Source organism: Symphalangus syndactylus, chromosome 6 (genome assembly GCF_028878055.3).
Source record: "Symphalangus syndactylus isolate Jambi chromosome 6, NHGRI_mSymSyn1-v2.1_pri, whole genome shotgun sequence".
In the NCBI taxonomy this organism is placed as follows: domain Eukaryota; kingdom Metazoa; phylum Chordata; class Mammalia; order Primates; family Hylobatidae; genus Symphalangus; species Symphalangus syndactylus.
In genome coordinates, this window is record NC_072428.2 from 107,557,220 (window position 1) to 107,576,837 (window position 19,618).

The 19,618-nt window shown below is 32.7% G+C and overlaps 1 protein-coding gene and 1 long non-coding RNA gene across 4 annotated transcripts in view; one reads left to right on the plus strand and one right to left on the minus strand.

Moving 5' to 3' along the window:
• The window catches only part of LOC134737038 (uncharacterized), a 165,668-nt gene that overhangs the window by 53,601 nt on the left and 92,449 nt on the right, over positions 1-19,618 (plus strand). The gene's annotated exons all lie outside the window — the stretch shown is intronic.
• Positions 1-19,618, minus strand: part of ASZ1 (ankyrin repeat, SAM and basic leucine zipper domain containing 1) — a 65,117-nt gene that overhangs the window by 6,967 nt on the left and 38,532 nt on the right. For all 3 annotated transcript variants that reach the window (XM_055283783.2, XM_055283785.2, XM_055283784.2), the window contains 6 exons: positions 16,040-16,151; positions 15,065-15,199; positions 13,318-13,442; positions 12,396-12,471; positions 11,341-11,397; positions 10,267-10,376 (listed from right to left, as the gene is read on the minus strand). In XM_055283783.2, coding sequence (XP_055139758.1) covers positions 10,267-10,376; positions 11,341-11,397; positions 12,396-12,471; positions 13,318-13,442; positions 15,065-15,199; positions 16,040-16,151 — 615 coding nt within the window. The remainder of the gene's footprint in view (positions 1-10,266; positions 10,377-11,340; positions 11,398-12,395; positions 12,472-13,317; positions 13,443-15,064; positions 15,200-16,039; positions 16,152-19,618) is intronic.

Below are 19,618 nucleotides of genomic sequence, written 5' to 3' on the forward strand. Positions count from 1 at the left end.
ACCTAGGATCGTGCCTAGTACATAGCTGGTGTTCAAGCAAACATAATTATGATGACTGCAATGGTGAGGAGACATGCGGGTGGCAACAACCAGTAAGTGGTAGAAAATGGGGGTCTTGCAAGGGCATTTATTCTGGGCTCTAAAGACTCATGAAGATAGATACAATTCAGAGTTGGTGAACCTCAATGTGAAAAATATACATCTTTATTTTCACTAACCTCTAACCAAGATTCAGTCTTTCCTTCAATTGTGAAGGTAGCACAAACACAGTAGTATTAGAGATGTCACCAACAGAAATCAAAACTATGATCATGAAGAAGACCATAGGACATACCATGAAGAAGGGAGTGTTGATAGGGGTGGAACAGAAAAGCCACTAAAGGAAATATAGCCTGAGAAGTAGAAGAAAATCAGTAGTTAAGAGTTGTTATGAATGGCAATGAAGGGGATGGATTCAAAGGAGAAAAGATTAAGCACATTAAGTATACTGATTTTGGCAATGAGAAAACATTGGTGACTAGATTAGCTTCAGTGGCAGAAGCCAGTTTACAGTAGAAACAACGAAGAAACTTAACCCAACAGAAAAGTTGGTCAAGGCTATTTGAACAGAGAATTCAGAGAAAAAGAAAGAAACAAAATTTGAATGGATAACAAATATGGGAATACAATAACCATAAGATGCCACATCCTAGCAGAATGACAAAAATTAAGTAGATCATTAATATCAAGAGTTGACAAGTGTATTAGATGACCTTTCTGGGGAGTCCTTTAACAGTATCTACTGAAATAAAAATACAACAAAAACTACTATTATTGGACCAAAGGTAATTGTGTGTGTGTGTGTGTGTGTGTGTGTGTGCGTGTATGTGTTTGTGTGTGTGTGAGACAGAGTCTTGCTCTGTTGCCCAGGCTGGAGTGCAGTGGTGCGAGGCTCACTGTAACCTCTGCTCCTGAGTTCAAGTGATTCTCGTGCCTCAGCCACCTGTGTAGTTGGGATTACAGGTGTGCACCACCACGCCCAGCTAATTTTTGTATTTTTAGTAGAGATGGGGTTTCACCATGTTGGCCTGGCTCGCCTCGAACTCCTGGCCTCATGTGATCAACCTGCCTCAGCCTCCCAAAGTGCTAAGATTATAGGTGTGAGCCACCATCCTAGCCCCCAAAGGATACTTCTAAGCCCATACAGAAATTCTTATTTGTAGAAGTTTTGACTACATACTATACAAAGTTTCTTACACCATTTCTAGAAGGAAAGGTTATGAAAAGCAAGCAATGTCAGCCTCCAGTGAAAATAATAGCAAACTTCTAAGATACATTACTGGGATGTATATAGTATTTTCATTAAAGACAAGTCTATTCTCTTAGCTATTAGGCTGAAAAAAATGAACGATTTCACTTTAACAGTTTTATAAAATATAAACTTTATATACATAATACATATAATCAAGTGACTTAGAATAAAAAGTACCTGATGGTTGCTTTCAACAAGCAAACCTAAAATTAAAAAATGTAGGAAAACTCTTGTTCTATTTAGCAATAAGTATTCATAGAACCATTTTCAAAAAAGATGTAATTCTTCTTTATTCTATTTTCTTTCTGATCTTTACTCTAGAAAACACAGAACTTAGGGTATATGACACATTTCTGCCAAAGCAACAGCAGTGATTACTTGTATTTTGTTTCCATGTACTATTTATATAAGTACACTTGTAACTTAGATTTCAGTGTTCTTTAAATATTCAAATTTTATTTATCAAGAAAAAGAATAACTACTGAATGAGTAATTCACTAATGACATATATATTTAATTTATGACCTCAAGGAAATTAAGATCCATTGAGAATTATCATTTGAAGTATCAACTGATAGCAGGTATGTAATTTTAGACAGGTGATTCACAAATATATATGCAGAATATAAATTTATCAGCTCTTAAGATAGTAAGACTGAGTTCAAAATAAGCAAATTTTATTAGTAGCAAAATTAGTCTTAATGAATGAAAGGAAAATATATACCTTTCTTGTGACATATAATTTTCAGAGACACTGAATATGGATGGACAAGTTGTACAAAACAAAACTCTACAGTGTGTCATTTACACTATGTGAATGGTGCCTCTCCATCACAGCTGTACAGTATACAACCTACACAACTTTCTATGGCAGGCCTGATAACTTTGTGCTTATTTAAAAAATTCAAAATAAGCAGATATGACATAGGTATAGTAGACTGCATTATTTGATCAAATTCTCATGTCTTTTCTACTGAGCTAACTAGTACCAGTCCCCCGATCCCTGTCAGGGGACTATAATTCATGCCCCAGTGACATGAGGCCTGACCACATGACTTGCTTTAGCAAATAAAATATGATTGGAAGTTACTGTGTAACTTTTGAACAGAAGCTTCAAGAGCCACTGAATGATCCTGCCGTCTCTCTCTTCCCTTTCCCATGAGAGCAGTATGTCCCAGGTTGAGACTGTTCCTCCAGCCTACTCTCAGAATGACAAGATCACTGTTGCTGACCCATGATATAGATGATCAGGAAATTAAGTCTGTTATTATAAGTGACTGACATTTAGAAATTATTTGTTACTACAGCATAACATAGTATAAGCGAACTAAAACAACAGGCCATTTAAAAAATTTGAAGTCAAGTACTAAGATAAAATTTACACTTTAAATAAAGGTATTATAAGCAAAGGTATTATGTGCTCACTGTAGAATATCTGAAAAAAATTAAAATCATCAACAATCTTACTACTCACAGACAATTGACTGGTACTATTTTCTCTCAGAATATTTTCTTAAAATACACATTTTCTTCCAGTGTTTTTCCTATGGATATATATAACTGACATTGTGCTTCACATGACCTTGTATATTGTGCCTTTTATAATTATCATGAGTATTTTCCCATGACATTAAGTTTCAAAATAATTTTAATGATAAAACAATAATTATATTGATGCAATGGAATTTAACCATTTTCCTGATGTTCAGTATTTAGGGTTTCCAATTTTAGAATGTCTATAAATAACAGGGGTGAACAATACACTTTTACATAACATCTTAACAACTATATAGATTTTTTGGGGTGGAGCAGTTTCCTTGATGGACATAGTTTTGAGATGTTTCTGACACCTTCAAGTGGATGTCAGTTAGCTCAGACAAAGAGTCTAAACAGGAACAGTTAAAAATTTCAAATGTGAATGAAAATTTATTATTTCTGTTCAAAATATCTAAAATTAGCAACAGAATGGATATTAACATTTTAAATTGCACTCTTTATTTTTTTAAGAGAGTCTTGCTATGTTGCCGAGGCTGGCCTTGAACTCCTGGGTTCAAGTTACCCTCTTGTCTCAGCCTCTCAAGTAGATGGGACTACAGGCATACCCCACTGCACTGGCTTTAAATTGCATACTTTAATTCTGCAAACATACTAAGGCAGAAAAAAGTAAATGCAGTGTGTGTATGCATTGTTGTAACAGATTATTTTAGAAGATTTTGACACATAGAAGAAAACTATCTTAAAATAAATCAGTAAATTGTTGAAGTCACATTACCAGGAGATTATAATCAATCAGTTCAACTTTTCCTGCTGTTAGTTTTCTTATGACTTAGTGACTAATTTCTTCTTTAAAGAATGACTTTGAACAAATGGCAAGTAAAACCTTTTCCATAACAGCATGTAAACAAAGTCTGTGATTTAATAACAAGGTCAAATTCCTGGAATATATGTCTGCCAGTTTCATTTTTTTAAAAAAATTCAGTAGCTTTTAATAAGTGAACCGTTCAGGATTCTGCACATTCTTTACATTTATTAAATCCCATAAAGTAAATTCATATAGGCAACCCTGCCATCATACAAATAAGTTATATAAAAACATTTAATTTGCAAGTCAGTCATTTAGAACTTAGAATATTCCTTCATAGAAACAATAATAAAAAAAAGCAAGAAAATGAACAATGATATTTAAGAAGGTGTGCTGATTTTTAAGTCCTCTCAATTGAAATCCTTCACAATGCATTTAAATATTTAAGAGCTATTATGTTATTCTGAAACAATGATGAGACATTATTTTAAATATAGATCTTGCTGTAATATGGAGATATATTAAGGAAGAAGAATGGACAAATGGGAATAGGGAATTTTAATATGGGGAATGTTTATAATTTAAGCTGTGTAATAAAGTTTTTAAGAAATTAGGATCATCTATATTATTTCCTGGAATACTTCTCTGAACTCCAAAATAATGTGGAAATCTATTGTTTGTATGTTTAATTAATGTTTATCATAATTACAATATTAGTTTTAGTCTACTAGTGATAATACCATTGCATTTGCAAGTATAGGATATAATTCATTAACTCATTTATCCACATATTCAATAAAATTTGTCTACACAGTCATGTCCCAGGCAATGGATAACATGGTTAATATATACACCAAGCTCCTTAGGTCATTCTGATAACTTAGCCAGGTAAGGGAACCACTAGCATAAATCATGGTTACGAACCATAATATGTTTTAAAAGCATATATGTAGAAACCAAGTCTCTACTAACATGTAAGGTACTTTTATGTTAGATATATAATCCTCATTTGTAAAATTATTTTAGGGAAAAAATCAAACTGGAATACATTGAAATAAAAAACAGTATTTGTATTAGTAGAAAAATAAAATGATCGTGATACTCTTAAATCAACTAAAAAAAGAAAACTTAGAAAATAATACTAAGCTGGTATTAAAAGTAAGATTAGAGGAAATTGAGGAAATAGAAAAATATTTGTGAAGATTTCTTACAGGGAACTTCTATGTACTTTTAAAAGCTCTAGAGGCAAAAAATTTGATTTGTCCTCTGTACAGGTATTATTCCTATTCTTAGTCCCTGTGATAATGGTTACTTTCGGACTCATATGAAACTAAAAGAAGAAAGGAAGAGAGTTTCCTAAGCAATAAAAGAACAGAAAAACTGAGTTAAAAGAAGCTTACATAAGCAAGAGACTGGGTAAAATTTGTAATTAACCGGACCAAGTGCAATGAGAGGTAGAAAGTGGGGAAAAACATTTGGTGCACAAATCCTCAAAGTTGGGGAGAGAAAACCATTGTAAAAGAAAAAAGAATTTCATAGGCTGGTTATAAGGTGGTGTTGCTAAGTGACATAATTTCAAAATTATCTAGTTGGTGGAATGAAAACAATTATTATAGGTTATTTCGGATTATAACATCTAGGTGAAAATTACTGAAAAGACAATCATATAATCAAAAAGGTGGAAGAGGCCTTACAGGGTTTGTATTCTATGATATGGTTAAATTCTTTCCATAAGCAAAAATCTCTAGAAGTAGGTATTATATACAATAAAACTGTTATCTTATTTATTCCAGACATTATATTTCTATTAATGCAGCCTAACAGTGCAAGCTTTCCATAACTAGTCATGTGACACTGTTAACCTAAACTAAATTAATAATAAACTTAAAAACTCTTAATGATTCTTCATGTATATTAAGTCCCATCCTATAGTAATACAGTTAATCTTAGACTTTCCATTTATCCTTATTAAAGTTAACTCTATTAATTTTTGGGGGATTTGCTTCAACATGCCAAAGCCTTTAAAATCTTAATTCTCTGTATCTCCATCTAGCCACCAGTCACATGTAGCTACCGAACCCTTGAAATCATCCAGTGTATATTCTCTGACCATAACAGAATCAAACTGGAAATTGATAACAGAAAAATCTCCAAACATGTGGACATTAAACACCATACACCATGGGTTGTTTAGATAATCCATGGGTCAAAGAGGAAGTCTCAAAGAAAATAAAAATATACATAGAAGTGAATGAAAATGATACACACAATGTATCACAATTTGTGGAATGCAACTAAAGCAGTGCTGAGAGGGAAATGTAAAAGACTAAATGTTTACATAAGAAAAAAGTCTCAAAAATGATCTAGATTTCTGCCTCAAGAATCTAGAAAAAGAGCAAAATAAATTCAAAGTGAGCAGAAGGAAGAAAATAGTAAGAATAACAGCAGAAATCAATGACACTAAAAGCAAAAACAATAGAGAAAAGTTACTGAAACAATAAGAGCAGGTTCTTTGAAAAAAAATGCATAAACCTCTAGCAAGACTAACAGAGATAAAAAGAGAAAAGACAGAAATCACCAATATAAAGAATGAAAAGGGGTATTATAACAGATCCCACAGCCATCCAAAGAGTAGCTGGAAATACTAGGGGCAACTTTTGGCTAAATTAGAAAAAATGAACCAAGTCCTTGAAAAACCACACATTACCAAAACTCAGCTAAAGTAAAACAGATATAACTTGAATAATCCTATGACCATTAAATAAATCAAATTGTAATTTAAAAGCTTCCCCCACAAAATATCCAGGTTCAGATGGTTTCACTGGAGAAATCTACAGAATGTTTAAAGAAAAGTTAACGTCAATTCTACACAATCTCTTACAGAAAATAAAAGGAGACGGAATACATTCCAATACATTTTGTGAGGCCAGTATTGTCCTGATACCAAAACCAGACAAAATACAAAACAGAAACTTACAGAGCAATATTTATCATGAGCTTAGATACAAAAATTCTTAGCAAAATACTGGCAAATCAAATCCAACAATGCATAAAAAGAATAATAACCCACAACCATATGGGATGAATCCAGGTATGCAAGGTTGGTTCAATAGTTAAAAATCTAACAAAGTAACCATATCAACAGGCTAAAGAAAAAAGTCATATGGTCATACCAGTTGGGATAGAAAAAGCATTTGAAAAAATTCCACAACCATTCATGATAAAAACTTTTAGAAAAATGAATAGCACATAACTTCCCCAATCTCATAAAAAGAATCTTCAAAAAACCTATAGCTAACATCACAGTTAATTAATAGTAAAAAAGTGCATGGTTTTCTTCTGAGATTGGGAAGAAGGCAAGAATGTCCACTATCTACCACTCTTATCCAACATAATACTGGAAGTCTTACCCACTGCCATGAGGGAAGAAAAAAGGTATACAAATGTGAAAGGAAAAAATTAACCTCTTTTTGCAGACTACATGATTATCTAAATAGGAAATCTCAAATGATCTACAAAAAGCCTCCTAGAACTAATAACTGAGTTCAGTAAGGTGGAAATGTACAGTCGAGACACAAAAATCAATTGCACATGGAAACAAATAAAAAGAGAAATACCATTGGCAATTGTGCCAAAGAAAATGAAATACTTAGGTATAAATCTAATGAAATATGCATGAGATCTGTATGATGAAAATGACAAAACGCTGATGAAAGAAAACAAAGAAGGTCAGAAATGGTGGCTCGGGTTTGTAATCCCAGTACTTAGGGAGCCAAGGTGGGAGGATCACTTGAACCTAGGAGTTTGAGACCAACTGTGGCAACAAAGTGGAGACTCTGTTTCTACAAAAAATTTTAAAAATTAGCCAGGCATGGTGGTGCATGCCAGTGGTCTCCCCTACTCAGGAGGCTCAGGTGGGAGGATCACCTGAGCCCAGGAATTTGAGGTTGCAGTGAGCCCTCATTGTGCCATTGTTCTCCAACCTGGGTGACAGGGTGAGACCCGGTCTCAAAAAATATATTTAAAAAAAATAAAACCTAAAACTTTTAGAGATATCTGTGTTTATGAATTAGTAGAATTAACATAGCTAAATGTCAATTATACCTAAATTAATCAATAGGATTCATGGAATTACCACCACAATCTCATAAAGGTTTTTTGTAGACATAGAAAAGCTTTATCTAAAATGTATATGGAAAGAAAAAGGCTCTAGCATAGCCAAGATGATTTTGAAAAAGAACAAAATGAGAGGAATCACTCTTTCTGATATTAAGGCTTACCATATAGTTAGAGTAATCAAGACGTGGTACTTTCAGAGGGATAGACACATAAAGAACCCAGAATAGAGAACCCAGATTATACCCACACAAATATGCCCAATTAATTTTTGACATACAATCAAAAGCAATTCAATGGGGGAGGAACACCATTTTCAATAAATAGTGCTGGAGGAATTAGCCATCCCCAGGTGAAAAAAAAAATGAACCTCAGCCTAAACCTCATAACTTTACAAAAATGAACTCAAAATGTATCATGGACTTAACTGTAAAACTATAAAACTTCCAGGAAAAAAGCATAGGAGAAAATCTTTGAGACCTAATTTCTTTAAGAAAATTTCTGTTCTTTAACTTGATACTAAAAATATGCCAAAAGTACTGTTCTGTAAAGGGAAAATTTGGTAACTTAGACCTCATCAAAATAAAAGTTTTTGCTCTGTGAAAGACACCATTAAGAGGATGAAAAGAAAAATTACAGAGTTGGGAAAAATATTTACAAATCACATATCCAACAAAATATTTGAATGTAGATAACTCCCAAAACTCAACATTAAAAAACAATTAATCCAACATAAAATGGGCAAAAGATATTGTTAGAATTTCACCACAAAAAGTACACATACGGCAAATAAGATATAAAAGGCTGTTTGACATCATTAGCTATTAGTAAGTGCAAATAAAAACACAACAAGCTATTACTGTATACCCATCAGAAATGGCTAAAAAAAATCATGCTAACACCAAATGCTTGTGAGGATGGAGAGCAAACTGGATCACTCATACACTTGCTAGAAATATAAAACAGTACTGCCATTCTGGAAAACAGTTGGGCAGTTTTAAAATATACTAAATATGCAACCACTGTACAACCTAACAATTGTCCTCTTTGGCATTTATCCCAGAGAAAGAAAATGTATTTTCTAACAGAATCTTGTAGATGAATGTTCATAGCAGTTTTATTTGGAATAGCTAAAAACTAAAATCTACTCAAATGTTCTTCAATGGATAAATGGTTAAACAAACTGTGGTATATACATACCATGGAATACTACTCAGCAATAAAAAGGAATTAACTATTGTACTGATACATGCAACAACTTTGATGAACCTCAAGAAAATTAGGATGATTGAAAAAAGTTAATCTCAAAAGGATATATACTGTATGATTCTATTTATATAATATTCATGAAATAACATCATTAAAAAGATGGAGAACAAATTATTGGCTGCTAGGAGTTGGGATGGGGAGAAGGTTAGATGTGGCTATAAAGGGGTATTATGAGAGAGCCCTGTGTTAAGTACATTGAACACGGAAGTAGTTACATGAAGCTATAAATGTGATAAAATTATATATATATACACACACAAATGAGTGCATAACACATGAAATATGAGTAAGCCTTATGGGTCGTACCAATGTAAATTTTCTGGTTTTGATATTGTCCTACAGTTATAAAAGATACTAATACTGGGAAACACTAGGTAAAAAATGCATAGGACTTCCCTGTGTCTCTCTTTGAAATGTCCCAAGAATCTATATTTCAAAAAATTAAAAAAAATCATTTATTGCTCTATAATATATTAATAAAATCAAATATTATTTTCAAAATAGATTTGGGATTTTTTTTTTTTTTTTTTATTTGAGACGGAGTCTCGCTCTGTCGCCCAGGCTGGAGTGCAGTGGCGCGATCTCGGCTCACTGCAAGCTCCGCCTCCTGGGTTCACGCCATTCTCCTGCCTCAGCCTCTCCGAGTAGCTGGGACTACAGGCACCCGCCACCACGCCCGGCTAATTTTTTTGTATTTTTAGTAGAGACGGGGTTTCACCGTGGTCTCGATCTCCTGACCTCGTGATCCGCCCACCTCGGCCTCCCAAAGTGCTGGGATTACAAGCGTGAGCCACCGCGCCCGGCTAGATTTGGGATTATTAATCATTGCTTGACAAGTTTATAATATTGGAAATGAAGTTTACATCTCATACAGTAAAGCTGAAAATAGAACTGAGCTACATGAGACATGTTTTCTTATTGCCCTAAGTGAAAATATTACTACTTTGAATTTTCAGTTTAACCTCTAAAATGATTTTTAAAGGTATACTATAAAAAGCATGGGATTGTTTGTAAGGTTCAATTTAGCAAGACGCAATGAAAAAAATAAAACAAAAATATTTCTATGTGAGTTAACAAGAAGACATATTGTTTGCTTCTTGGTAAATGACTTTATAAAAATTGACTTTACAAAGCACATCTAATTTCAGAACATAGTATCTTCCAAAATCTATTACCCTGGGAAAATGATGGTATCAAGTAAAATGACTCAGACATTATGAAAATTAAACTAAAAAGAACAATTGGTTCTTAACACTATTAATAATGTGAACAAATAAGTTAATTTTACCTGATTTCCAACTTTGTCTCTTCAGATAGCTCTCCAAATTGTATCTCTTCTACCTGTAGTTCTTTAAGAGCAGCCAGAATTTTCTGCTGGTCTTTACTGGTAATTCCATTCTAAGCAGAAACAATTTTAAGGTACAGTAAGTTAGTTATACTTGAGTAATTTAAAACTCAAAATCGCTAAAGATATTTTCTTGATGAATTCACATCTTGAAAAAATAGGCATCTATTGGAAAAATAACACATTTCTAAAAAATATATGTTTTTCTTATAACTGTGATTGATGTTAGTTACAGCATTAGAATATTGAGATATATAATAATTATACTCAATTTTTTTGCAATACATAACTATGATGGACTCCCAAAACAAATTACTAGAACTTAATATGTAATATTTCAAAAAAACACAGTAAAACAAAATTTCCTTCGAATTTTTATTTAAAATATTATCAGTGATAAATGAGAATTAAGCCCTATCTTTGTTTGTATTCTACCTTTAGTGTTAAACTAAATTTTCTATACTGAATTTAGTTTTGTAGTATGCTTACTGATTTTTAGTGATATTAAAAATGTCAAGTTTCCAATGTGGTCATGCAGTCAGATCACTGCTTTTTACATATCCTATTTATAAAAGTGTCTCTAATACATCCTGCAGCTATATGTTATTAGATAATACTAGACTGCAAAATAAAAGGTCTCAGTTCTGAGAACCAAACAAAAGGCTTGGGAGACATGTGTTAATACCCATATACATAAAAAAACCATCTCTTATTTGTAAGTGCCCCATTTTACAAATCTATTTCACATTTGAAACTGAAGGATCACTTTTAGCTGAGATGTCATGACAATCTGAAAAAAAAAAAACACCCAAACTGTAAGTCATTACATGTTCTTAAAGTAACTTAACACTAACACAAGATTTTAGATATGGTTATCCATAATCATATCTAATCAAGGACACAGTAAAAGATCAATCTTTTGTCTGTAGCCCTAGCATTTTAAAAAGAGAGAAGAAAAGGATGCACAATTTTAAAAACATCAAACAATATATTGGAATTTTTGAAATTGATACTAACCTTTGTAAATTCATCTTCCCTCATGGTCAAAAGGTGTCTTAACGTTATATCCCTTTCCTGTATAAAAGGAAAAAAAAGGCCACCTTTCCATATAATTAAAATGGTAGAAGGAGAAGTAGGCAAACGTTCATAAGTTAGTTACTTGCTTCACTCTCAAGCAAATTCCAATTTTCTAGAGGGGACAGGATATATAGATATAGAATTATGCTATTGAGTAGAGAGTAGTGAGTATCATAATAACTATATTCACCTAAAAAGTATAAATATAGCTAGTTTTCCAGATTCAAATGATTACCATTCATATTTGCTTACAAGAAAAGCAGTTCTATAAAATTTAGCAGAAATTATGTTTTATGAATATTTTAAATTTCTGACTGTATCACATTAAACCATCATGTAGTTTTACTCAAGATTTCTCCAAATAGGGAGACATTTCAAGATTATACAATGAAGCACAACTCTGAAATATTTTAACAGAATGTGCACACTCCCAAGAGGAGTCTATCTTAAATAGTGCTTTACTGCTTCAGTATCCCCGCCTAGCTGATAACAACTGTCATGGACTCAAACCCTATAATGTATGCTTAAAACACCCAGACAGTGCTTGGCATATGATCTGATTTAACCTTCATGACAACCCTACACTAGGTATTATTATCCTTATGAAGAAAATGAGATATTTAAGTCACACATTTCAGTGATTAAACATTAGAGCAAGAATCTGATACCAGGTGTGTTTGGTTTAAAATCATGCCCCTCCAAAATTCTACTCAAGAAGATGAGCAACTACAGAAACAAACTAAGGGCTCAGGTGTATATGAAGGTTAGACAGTGGGTAAAAACTGTTTAATCTCAGATTCTAATTTATGTAAATTTCTAGAATAATACATTTTTGAAATGTTTTTCAGAAATTTGAAATCGGGATGTACTACAAATTATGGTGAAAAGTAAATTGGCAGTTATTCATAGACATGTTTATGAATTAATATCTAATGTTATATAACCAACAAATTAACATATATGCATAACTCACTGTAGGTTATATAAGATCTTACCTTTAGTAAATCTGTCATATGTTCAAGTCCAAGACCATGTAAAAATACTTCCAGATCTCCAAATGCTGTATATGAACTGTATACATTTATAGCAATGTCAATTTCAGAGCAGAGTATAAATGCACAAATGATAAATATATATTTATATTGCAAGAGAATATGAATAATAATGAATTTATGTAGAATATATTTTCAATCTGCACACCAGACCTATGCTATATCAAAGGAATAAGTAAGGTTTTGTGATTGAAGATATATGAGAAGTATAACTCATCTTTCCCCAAAATGAAAATATATGCCAGTATGTACTCCTTGCGAAATTTCTGCACATAAAAATCTCCTCAGCCTGGTACAGTAACATACACCTACATGTAGTCCCAGCTACTTGGGAGGCTGTGGCAGAAGAACTGCTTGAGCCCAGGTGTTTGAGGCAAAAACACCCACAAAAAACAAAAAACGAAAAAAACCCACATCTCTTTAATTGCAGTAAGTAAAATGTAAGTAACTTTAAATGGGGTAAGGAGAGAATTATTTTTGGCCGTGTACTGAACAGCGGTGTTCTGGGGGGAAAAGTGTATCTTTAATTTTAGCTTATAAAATTAGACCTGTACTAAAAATAATTAGAAAACAAGGTGTTACACTGTTTGAACACTAATATAATTCCAGAACCTTTTAAAAATAGATTTTATTGTTGATCTCTTACTTAAAGTTTACATTTAAAGTTATTAGCATTAGTGTTAGTATATAAAAACGAATAAAAATTTTCTAAAATTCTGGAGAACACTAAAAACCCAGACATTTAAAAATGCTTGTAAACATTTAAAATATCATATATTTTAAATAAGTCACCACATTTACTACAATAAAATATACACAAATTTTACTTATAGGTATTCTGTTGAACTAAAACATGCTATATTACCTAAAAATGTGATCTTTTTCTCTATCAGAATCTGTTGTCAATATTTTACAAATAGTGTCTTCTTTAGTTAGCTGTTGAAGTTTTCCTTCCAATGGATTTAAAGTAAAAGAAAGTAAGTTGAAGATCTGAAAAAAGTTAACATCATTCAAATATAATTAACATTGCATACTGTAACTTACACTTAAAAGAAACCGAACATACGATTATCTCATATCCAGAAAAGAAATTTTAGCAACTAAGTGGGACAGATGTTTCCCAATTTACTACCCTGACAACAACTTTTAAAAAAATGATATATCACAGTTGTATGTATTTTGGGGGGTACATGCGATATTTTGATACACATATACAATGTATAATAAACAAATCAGGATAATTGGGATATCAAGTAAGTGCTTCCTTGACCTATAATAATCAGAAAAGAAAAAAGTACATCTAATTCAAAATAGTAATAATTAAAGGAAGACAGTAATTAATATTTTTGGTAAGATATATAGCAAAACTAAAAATTCCATTTGGATAAATGACTCAGATTAAATATTAAGATAGTACTTTAAAAACATTGCTAAGTGGGAAGAGAGTAATGAGCATGACTAAATGTATACAAATCCTAACTGAACACCTCAAAAAGATATGGTGAAATTCCTGAGTTTTAAAATCTAACCTCTTAGGAAGTCAAGGTTATATCGCATAATCAGCCAAAATACAAGATCAAATCTCATTTCAATAAATGATTTATGATTCAAAATAACCTTTGATGTTCATAAACTTCTTATGTCAAGTTTGGTGTCACCTACTCTACATTTAACAATGTAATAACATAATTTTAAGTTTTTAAATTTTCAAAGTTTAGAAGAAAAATGGTAGATTCCTTTTTGAAGTTCTACAAGGCTGTAGTGATTACTGTTTACCCTGTAATAATTCTGAAAATATTAGAATAATATTTGGAAAATGATAGCCATGTTTATCAGGTTGCTTAAAAGGTTAGAGGAAGTTACTTTATATGCAGTAAAAGTGGCGTGGTTTGAAGATTACATGACGGAATCTTTGGAATTTTACATGCTTTCAAATTCGGGAACTCAGTGTTACAAACTCTTGAACTAAACAACTTAGTTTTATAATTGTACTATACTTGATCCTTGCTTAGAAGTTACAGACTTGTGGCTAAAGCTTTAATCTTCAGACCAAAAGTTTATATTGGTAAAGTAATTTAATGTATGGCAAGTATTTATTATTGAGTTTAACATCTGAATGACAGATTATACATCCAGGTATATTATCACTTTATCGTAAGCCCCGTCACACATATAAGAGTAAATGTTGCTTAAAGAATTTAATTTTTAATTGTTTAATACATTAATTAAACTTACAAAAGAATGTTTGAGTTACATGTTCAAACCGGCATTTTACTAGCTTTCACTAAATTACTTTTAAAATTTGGGACCAGTTTAAAATGTTTAAATAGTATATTACAATTTTATTCCTGGGCCCAGAATAAGATTTTATTACTCTTTCATAGAGCTTTTAAATTACTATATTATAAGTGCCTCTTGTTTTGTAGAAGATGAATACTCTAGCAAAATAAAGTTCTCATTACCTGGCTGAAGGAAAGATACATATTTAAACATTTAATAATTGCCAGATACACTATAATTACACTTTTAATTCTAACAAAATAATACAAACGTTCTACAAATGATAATGTGATATGCTACAAAAAATAAGTTTAATATGTACAGAAGGATACCTCATGATGTTTGTTTCTTTTTGCAATCTCACTTGGCATCTTTCCATCTTTGGTTTGTAGCATTTTATTAGCTCCAAGTTCAAGCAACTTCAAAACTATATTTTTATGACCCTGACGTGCTGCCCACGTTAAAGCCTGTAAGTAGGGGGAAAAAGAAGATTGTTTAAAGAGAAGGAGTGTATATAAGACAGACAGGAAAAGTTTTCAACAGTATTTATGACACAATAAAAAAGAGAACAGTTAATTAATGGAATGATGCAATCTCTTCATTTTACAATATAATGTAAATATATTTCCAAAGCTGTAATTGCAAAGCTGACTGCAAAGCTCATTGATTTTTTAAAACCAGTGTTTTATACAATTAACTGATGTTATGGAATAAAATTATTTATTTGCCAATCACTGAAGGGTTTTCTACAAAAAGAATTCTTATGTATATTTTAGAGCCCAGATTTTGCTGTGTGTTACAATTTTTTTTTTTTTTTTAATCAAGAGTAAGGACTACAAGAGTCAGTTAATTCCTCATTTCTATTTCTTTTCTTTTTTTTTTTTGAGACGGAGTTTCGCTCTTGTTGCCCAGGCTGAAGTGCAGTGGTGCAATCCTGGCTCACTGCAACCTCTGCCTCTCGGGTTCAAGCGATTCTCTTGCCTCAGCCTCCTGAGTAGCTGGGATTAAAGGCACGTGCCACTATGCCTGGCTAATTTTTTGTATTTTTTAGTAGAGACGGGGTTTCACCATGTTGGCCAGGCTGGTCTCAAATTCCTAACCTTAAGTGATCCGCCCGCCTTGGCCTCCCAAAGTGCAGGGATTACAGGTGTGAGCCACCATGCCCTTCTATTTCAACTGTTGCTTTTTTTCCACCAGAGAGCAATTATATTCCAGGCCTTTTGTAATTATTACTTCTTAAAATTCTTTTTTCGTAGATTACTGATAATAACAGAAACAAAAAGAAACATTGTAAAAATGTTTCTCACAGTGTAACCATTCTCATCCTGGGTATTAACTTCTGCTCCATGAGCAACAAGGAGAGCAACAACCTGGGTGTGACCATCTCGAGCAGCATACATGATTGGGGTCATAAGTCTCCTAAGGAGGAGGAAGAAAGGAAACATTTGTGTTAATGCTGCTGTTAATCTCTCATTTTCATTAATTTAACCATACACAATACCACCAGTACTGCTTTGAAAACAAAAAGAAATGAAAGCTTTTGCTAAATCAGGTGATTTAAAAATCCAATCTTCCTGCAAATAAGTACAAGTGAAAGAGATGACACTTTTAAAGTGCTGAATGCTTACACAGCACCCTCTAGTGAAGAAATGTATTAAAAAATACATGAAATAAGCCATGCTTTCTACTATGAAGTTTCACTAATATACATATTCATCTAGAAAATTATCAGAGTACCCACACTATGCTTATGCTAGGAATATAGTAATGAATGACACAAATAAGATCCCTGCCCTCAAAGGATTTGCTAATACTAAATGCTTATTACATTTTATTTAGAGGATTGCTGAAACAAAAACGTAAATTTAAAAACTTTATTCCTTAATGTATTCTATTATGATTCTACTTTGGTCTGAGACTGAAAGAATTTTATTCTGACTGGGAGACTTACTATATATAATCAGAAAAGAGGTAAGTCCAATAGATTAACCAGCTTAATATTCTCCTAAGAGTACTTTCTGGGAGAGGATAGTGATTTGTCTGTAGTTTACCATTTCCCAAAATTAGAGATTCAATCCTTCTACTCCTGGAAGTTAGTCAGCTTCTGGGCCTGTTCCAAGGACACCAGATTTTATCAGCTCTACTTGGGCTGAACATAATAACATCATGGTCTGCTTTAAAGGAGGTATGAGACTCTGAGCCCAATTTTCCTGAGTTGTCCTCAAGATCTGATTTATACACAAAGAACTTTGGAAAAGAAAAATAAATAATTTCAGAGTTCCATGTTTTGATCTTACCAAGAAAGTTTTTATTGGTTATTCACATTACATATACAACCTACAAATAGACTATTTCTCTGTAAGGTTTGTTAGCATAAGGTATACCCTGAAATCTGATCACTTCACACCTATGTCCTTATTAGCACAATTCATATATATCTGTTTCTTCTATTTCATGGTATAATTTGAATGTTTTATGTGAAATTATATGCTAATGCAGTTGTAAAACATTGCCTCCTCTACCTTGAATATCTCTTATGTAGTGGCTTCATTAGATAGACAATCTTTATGAAGTAAAGATTGAATTTCCTGGATAACTTAAGCAAACATAAAAAATATATACAACTGGCCAGGTGTGGTGGCTCAGGCCTGTAATCTTACCACTTGGGGGACTGAGGCAGGTGGATTGCTTGAATCCAGGAGTTCGAGACCAGCCTGGGCAACAGAGGAAAGCCCTGCCTCTACCTCTACTTAAAATACAAAAAAAAAAAAAAAAAAAAAAAAAAATTAGCTGGGTGTGGTTGTGCACAACTGTAATCCCAGCTACTTCAGATGTGGGAGAATCACCTGAGCCTGGGGGGTCAAGGCTTCAGTGAGTCGAAATCGTGCCACTGCACTCCAGCCTAGGCAACCAGAGTGAGACCCTGTCTCAACAACAACAACAACAACAAAGCCATAAGAAACCCCTACATACACACACACGTGGCAACAACAAATTATTTGAATTAACTAACCATTCGAATTCAAATTCTTCATTACATCTAAATCCGAACTGTTGATGTCTCATCTCCACTGCACTTACCCCCATAATAACCCAAATCGGCTCCTCTCAGTCTTCCCTATTTCATAAAGCCACCATTAACCACATTACTCAGGCTTAAGACTAGGCATAATTCATGACTCTTCTCTGTCATTCCAAGTACAAGTCACTGGCAGCTCCTATTAGCCCTACCTTCATAATCTGCTTCTGATCACTTCTCATCACCTCATTAGCCACTGCAGTCGTCCAAGACAACATCATCTTTCTCTGACTTATATTACTGCCATAGTCTCATAACTGCTCTCCTCCATGCTTCCATTCTTGGCCACTTACAGTTTATTGTCTTTGAAAATGCCAAGATCTCCCCTTTGCAGGAACTGTGCAAGTGCTCTTCCCTGTCCCAAGATTTTCATATTGCTAACTCCTTATTTTTATACAGATCCTTATGATGAGAAGATCAATAAAATTTTCAAACCTCTAGCTAGACTGATTAAGCAAAAAAGAGAGAAGAAACAAGTTACTAGTATCAGGAACAAGAGAAGTAACATCAGTACAGATTATCCAGATTTTAGAAGTATGAGGAAGTATTATGAACAAATTTATGCCAATAAATTAGTTTAGATGAAATGGATACATTTCTCAAAATACACAAACTACCACAGCTCACTCAAAAAGAAATAACCTGAATAGCCCTAGACGTATTTTTTAAAAACTTAATTAGTAATTATAAATTAAATTAAATTTTCCACAAAGAAAACAGCCGGCCAGATGGCTTCACTGGTGAATTCTACAAAACAGTTAATGAAAACAACATCAATTCTAAACAAACTCAACCAGTAAACTGAAGAGGAGAAGACGCTTCCCAACTCATTCTATGAAGCACAAATTACTCTTATACCAAAACCAGAGGGTGCCATTATAAGGAAAGAAAACTATAAACCAATAATCTTCACTGAAAATAAAAATGTTTTTAACAAATTTTAACAGAATCCAAAAACACATAAAAAGGTTAATACATCATGACTACGGGCAATTATCCTAGGAATGCAAGGCTGGTTTGATATTTGAAACATCAATCAATATAATGTACCATATTAACAAACTAAAAATGAAAAAAATCCTCAACAAATGCAGAATGAGTATTTTACAAAATCCAACATTTATTTCTAACAAAAACACTCAGCAACGTAGGAATAGATGAGAACTTCCTCAACCTGACAAAAGCATCTATGGAAAATTTACAGTTAACATCATATTTAATGGTGAAAGAGTACTTTCCCCCAACATCAGAAACAAGACAAGGATGTCTGCTCTCACATTTCTACCTAACATTGTATTGGAAGTTCTAGCCAGTGGAATAAGACAAGGAAAAAAAGAAAAATGGTAGGCCTCCAGATGGGAAAAAAAGCAAAATTGTCTATTCACAGACAGCATGATGTATATAGAAAACCTGATGGACTCCACAAAAAAAGTACTAGAATGAATGAATTTGGCAAGGTTATCGCATTCAAGAGAAATATTTAAAAAATCAATTGTATTTCTTCATACTAGCAATGAACAACATGAAATGAAAATAAAACAATACAACTTATAGTAAAAATACAAAAGCCAGGAAATCTATTGCTGTTTATTAGAAATGCACCCAATATTTGCATATATGCATACATAAATACACAGTGATGGTGATGTACTTGAATATATCTGACTTACAGTTGTCTAAGTAACAATTTGGATCCAGAAGTCTTTTTTTTTTTTTTTTTTTAAGATTCAGGAGGTACACGTTAAGGTTGGTTAATGGGTATATTGTGTGTTGCTGAGGATGAGGTTTGGTCTTCTATTAATCCCAC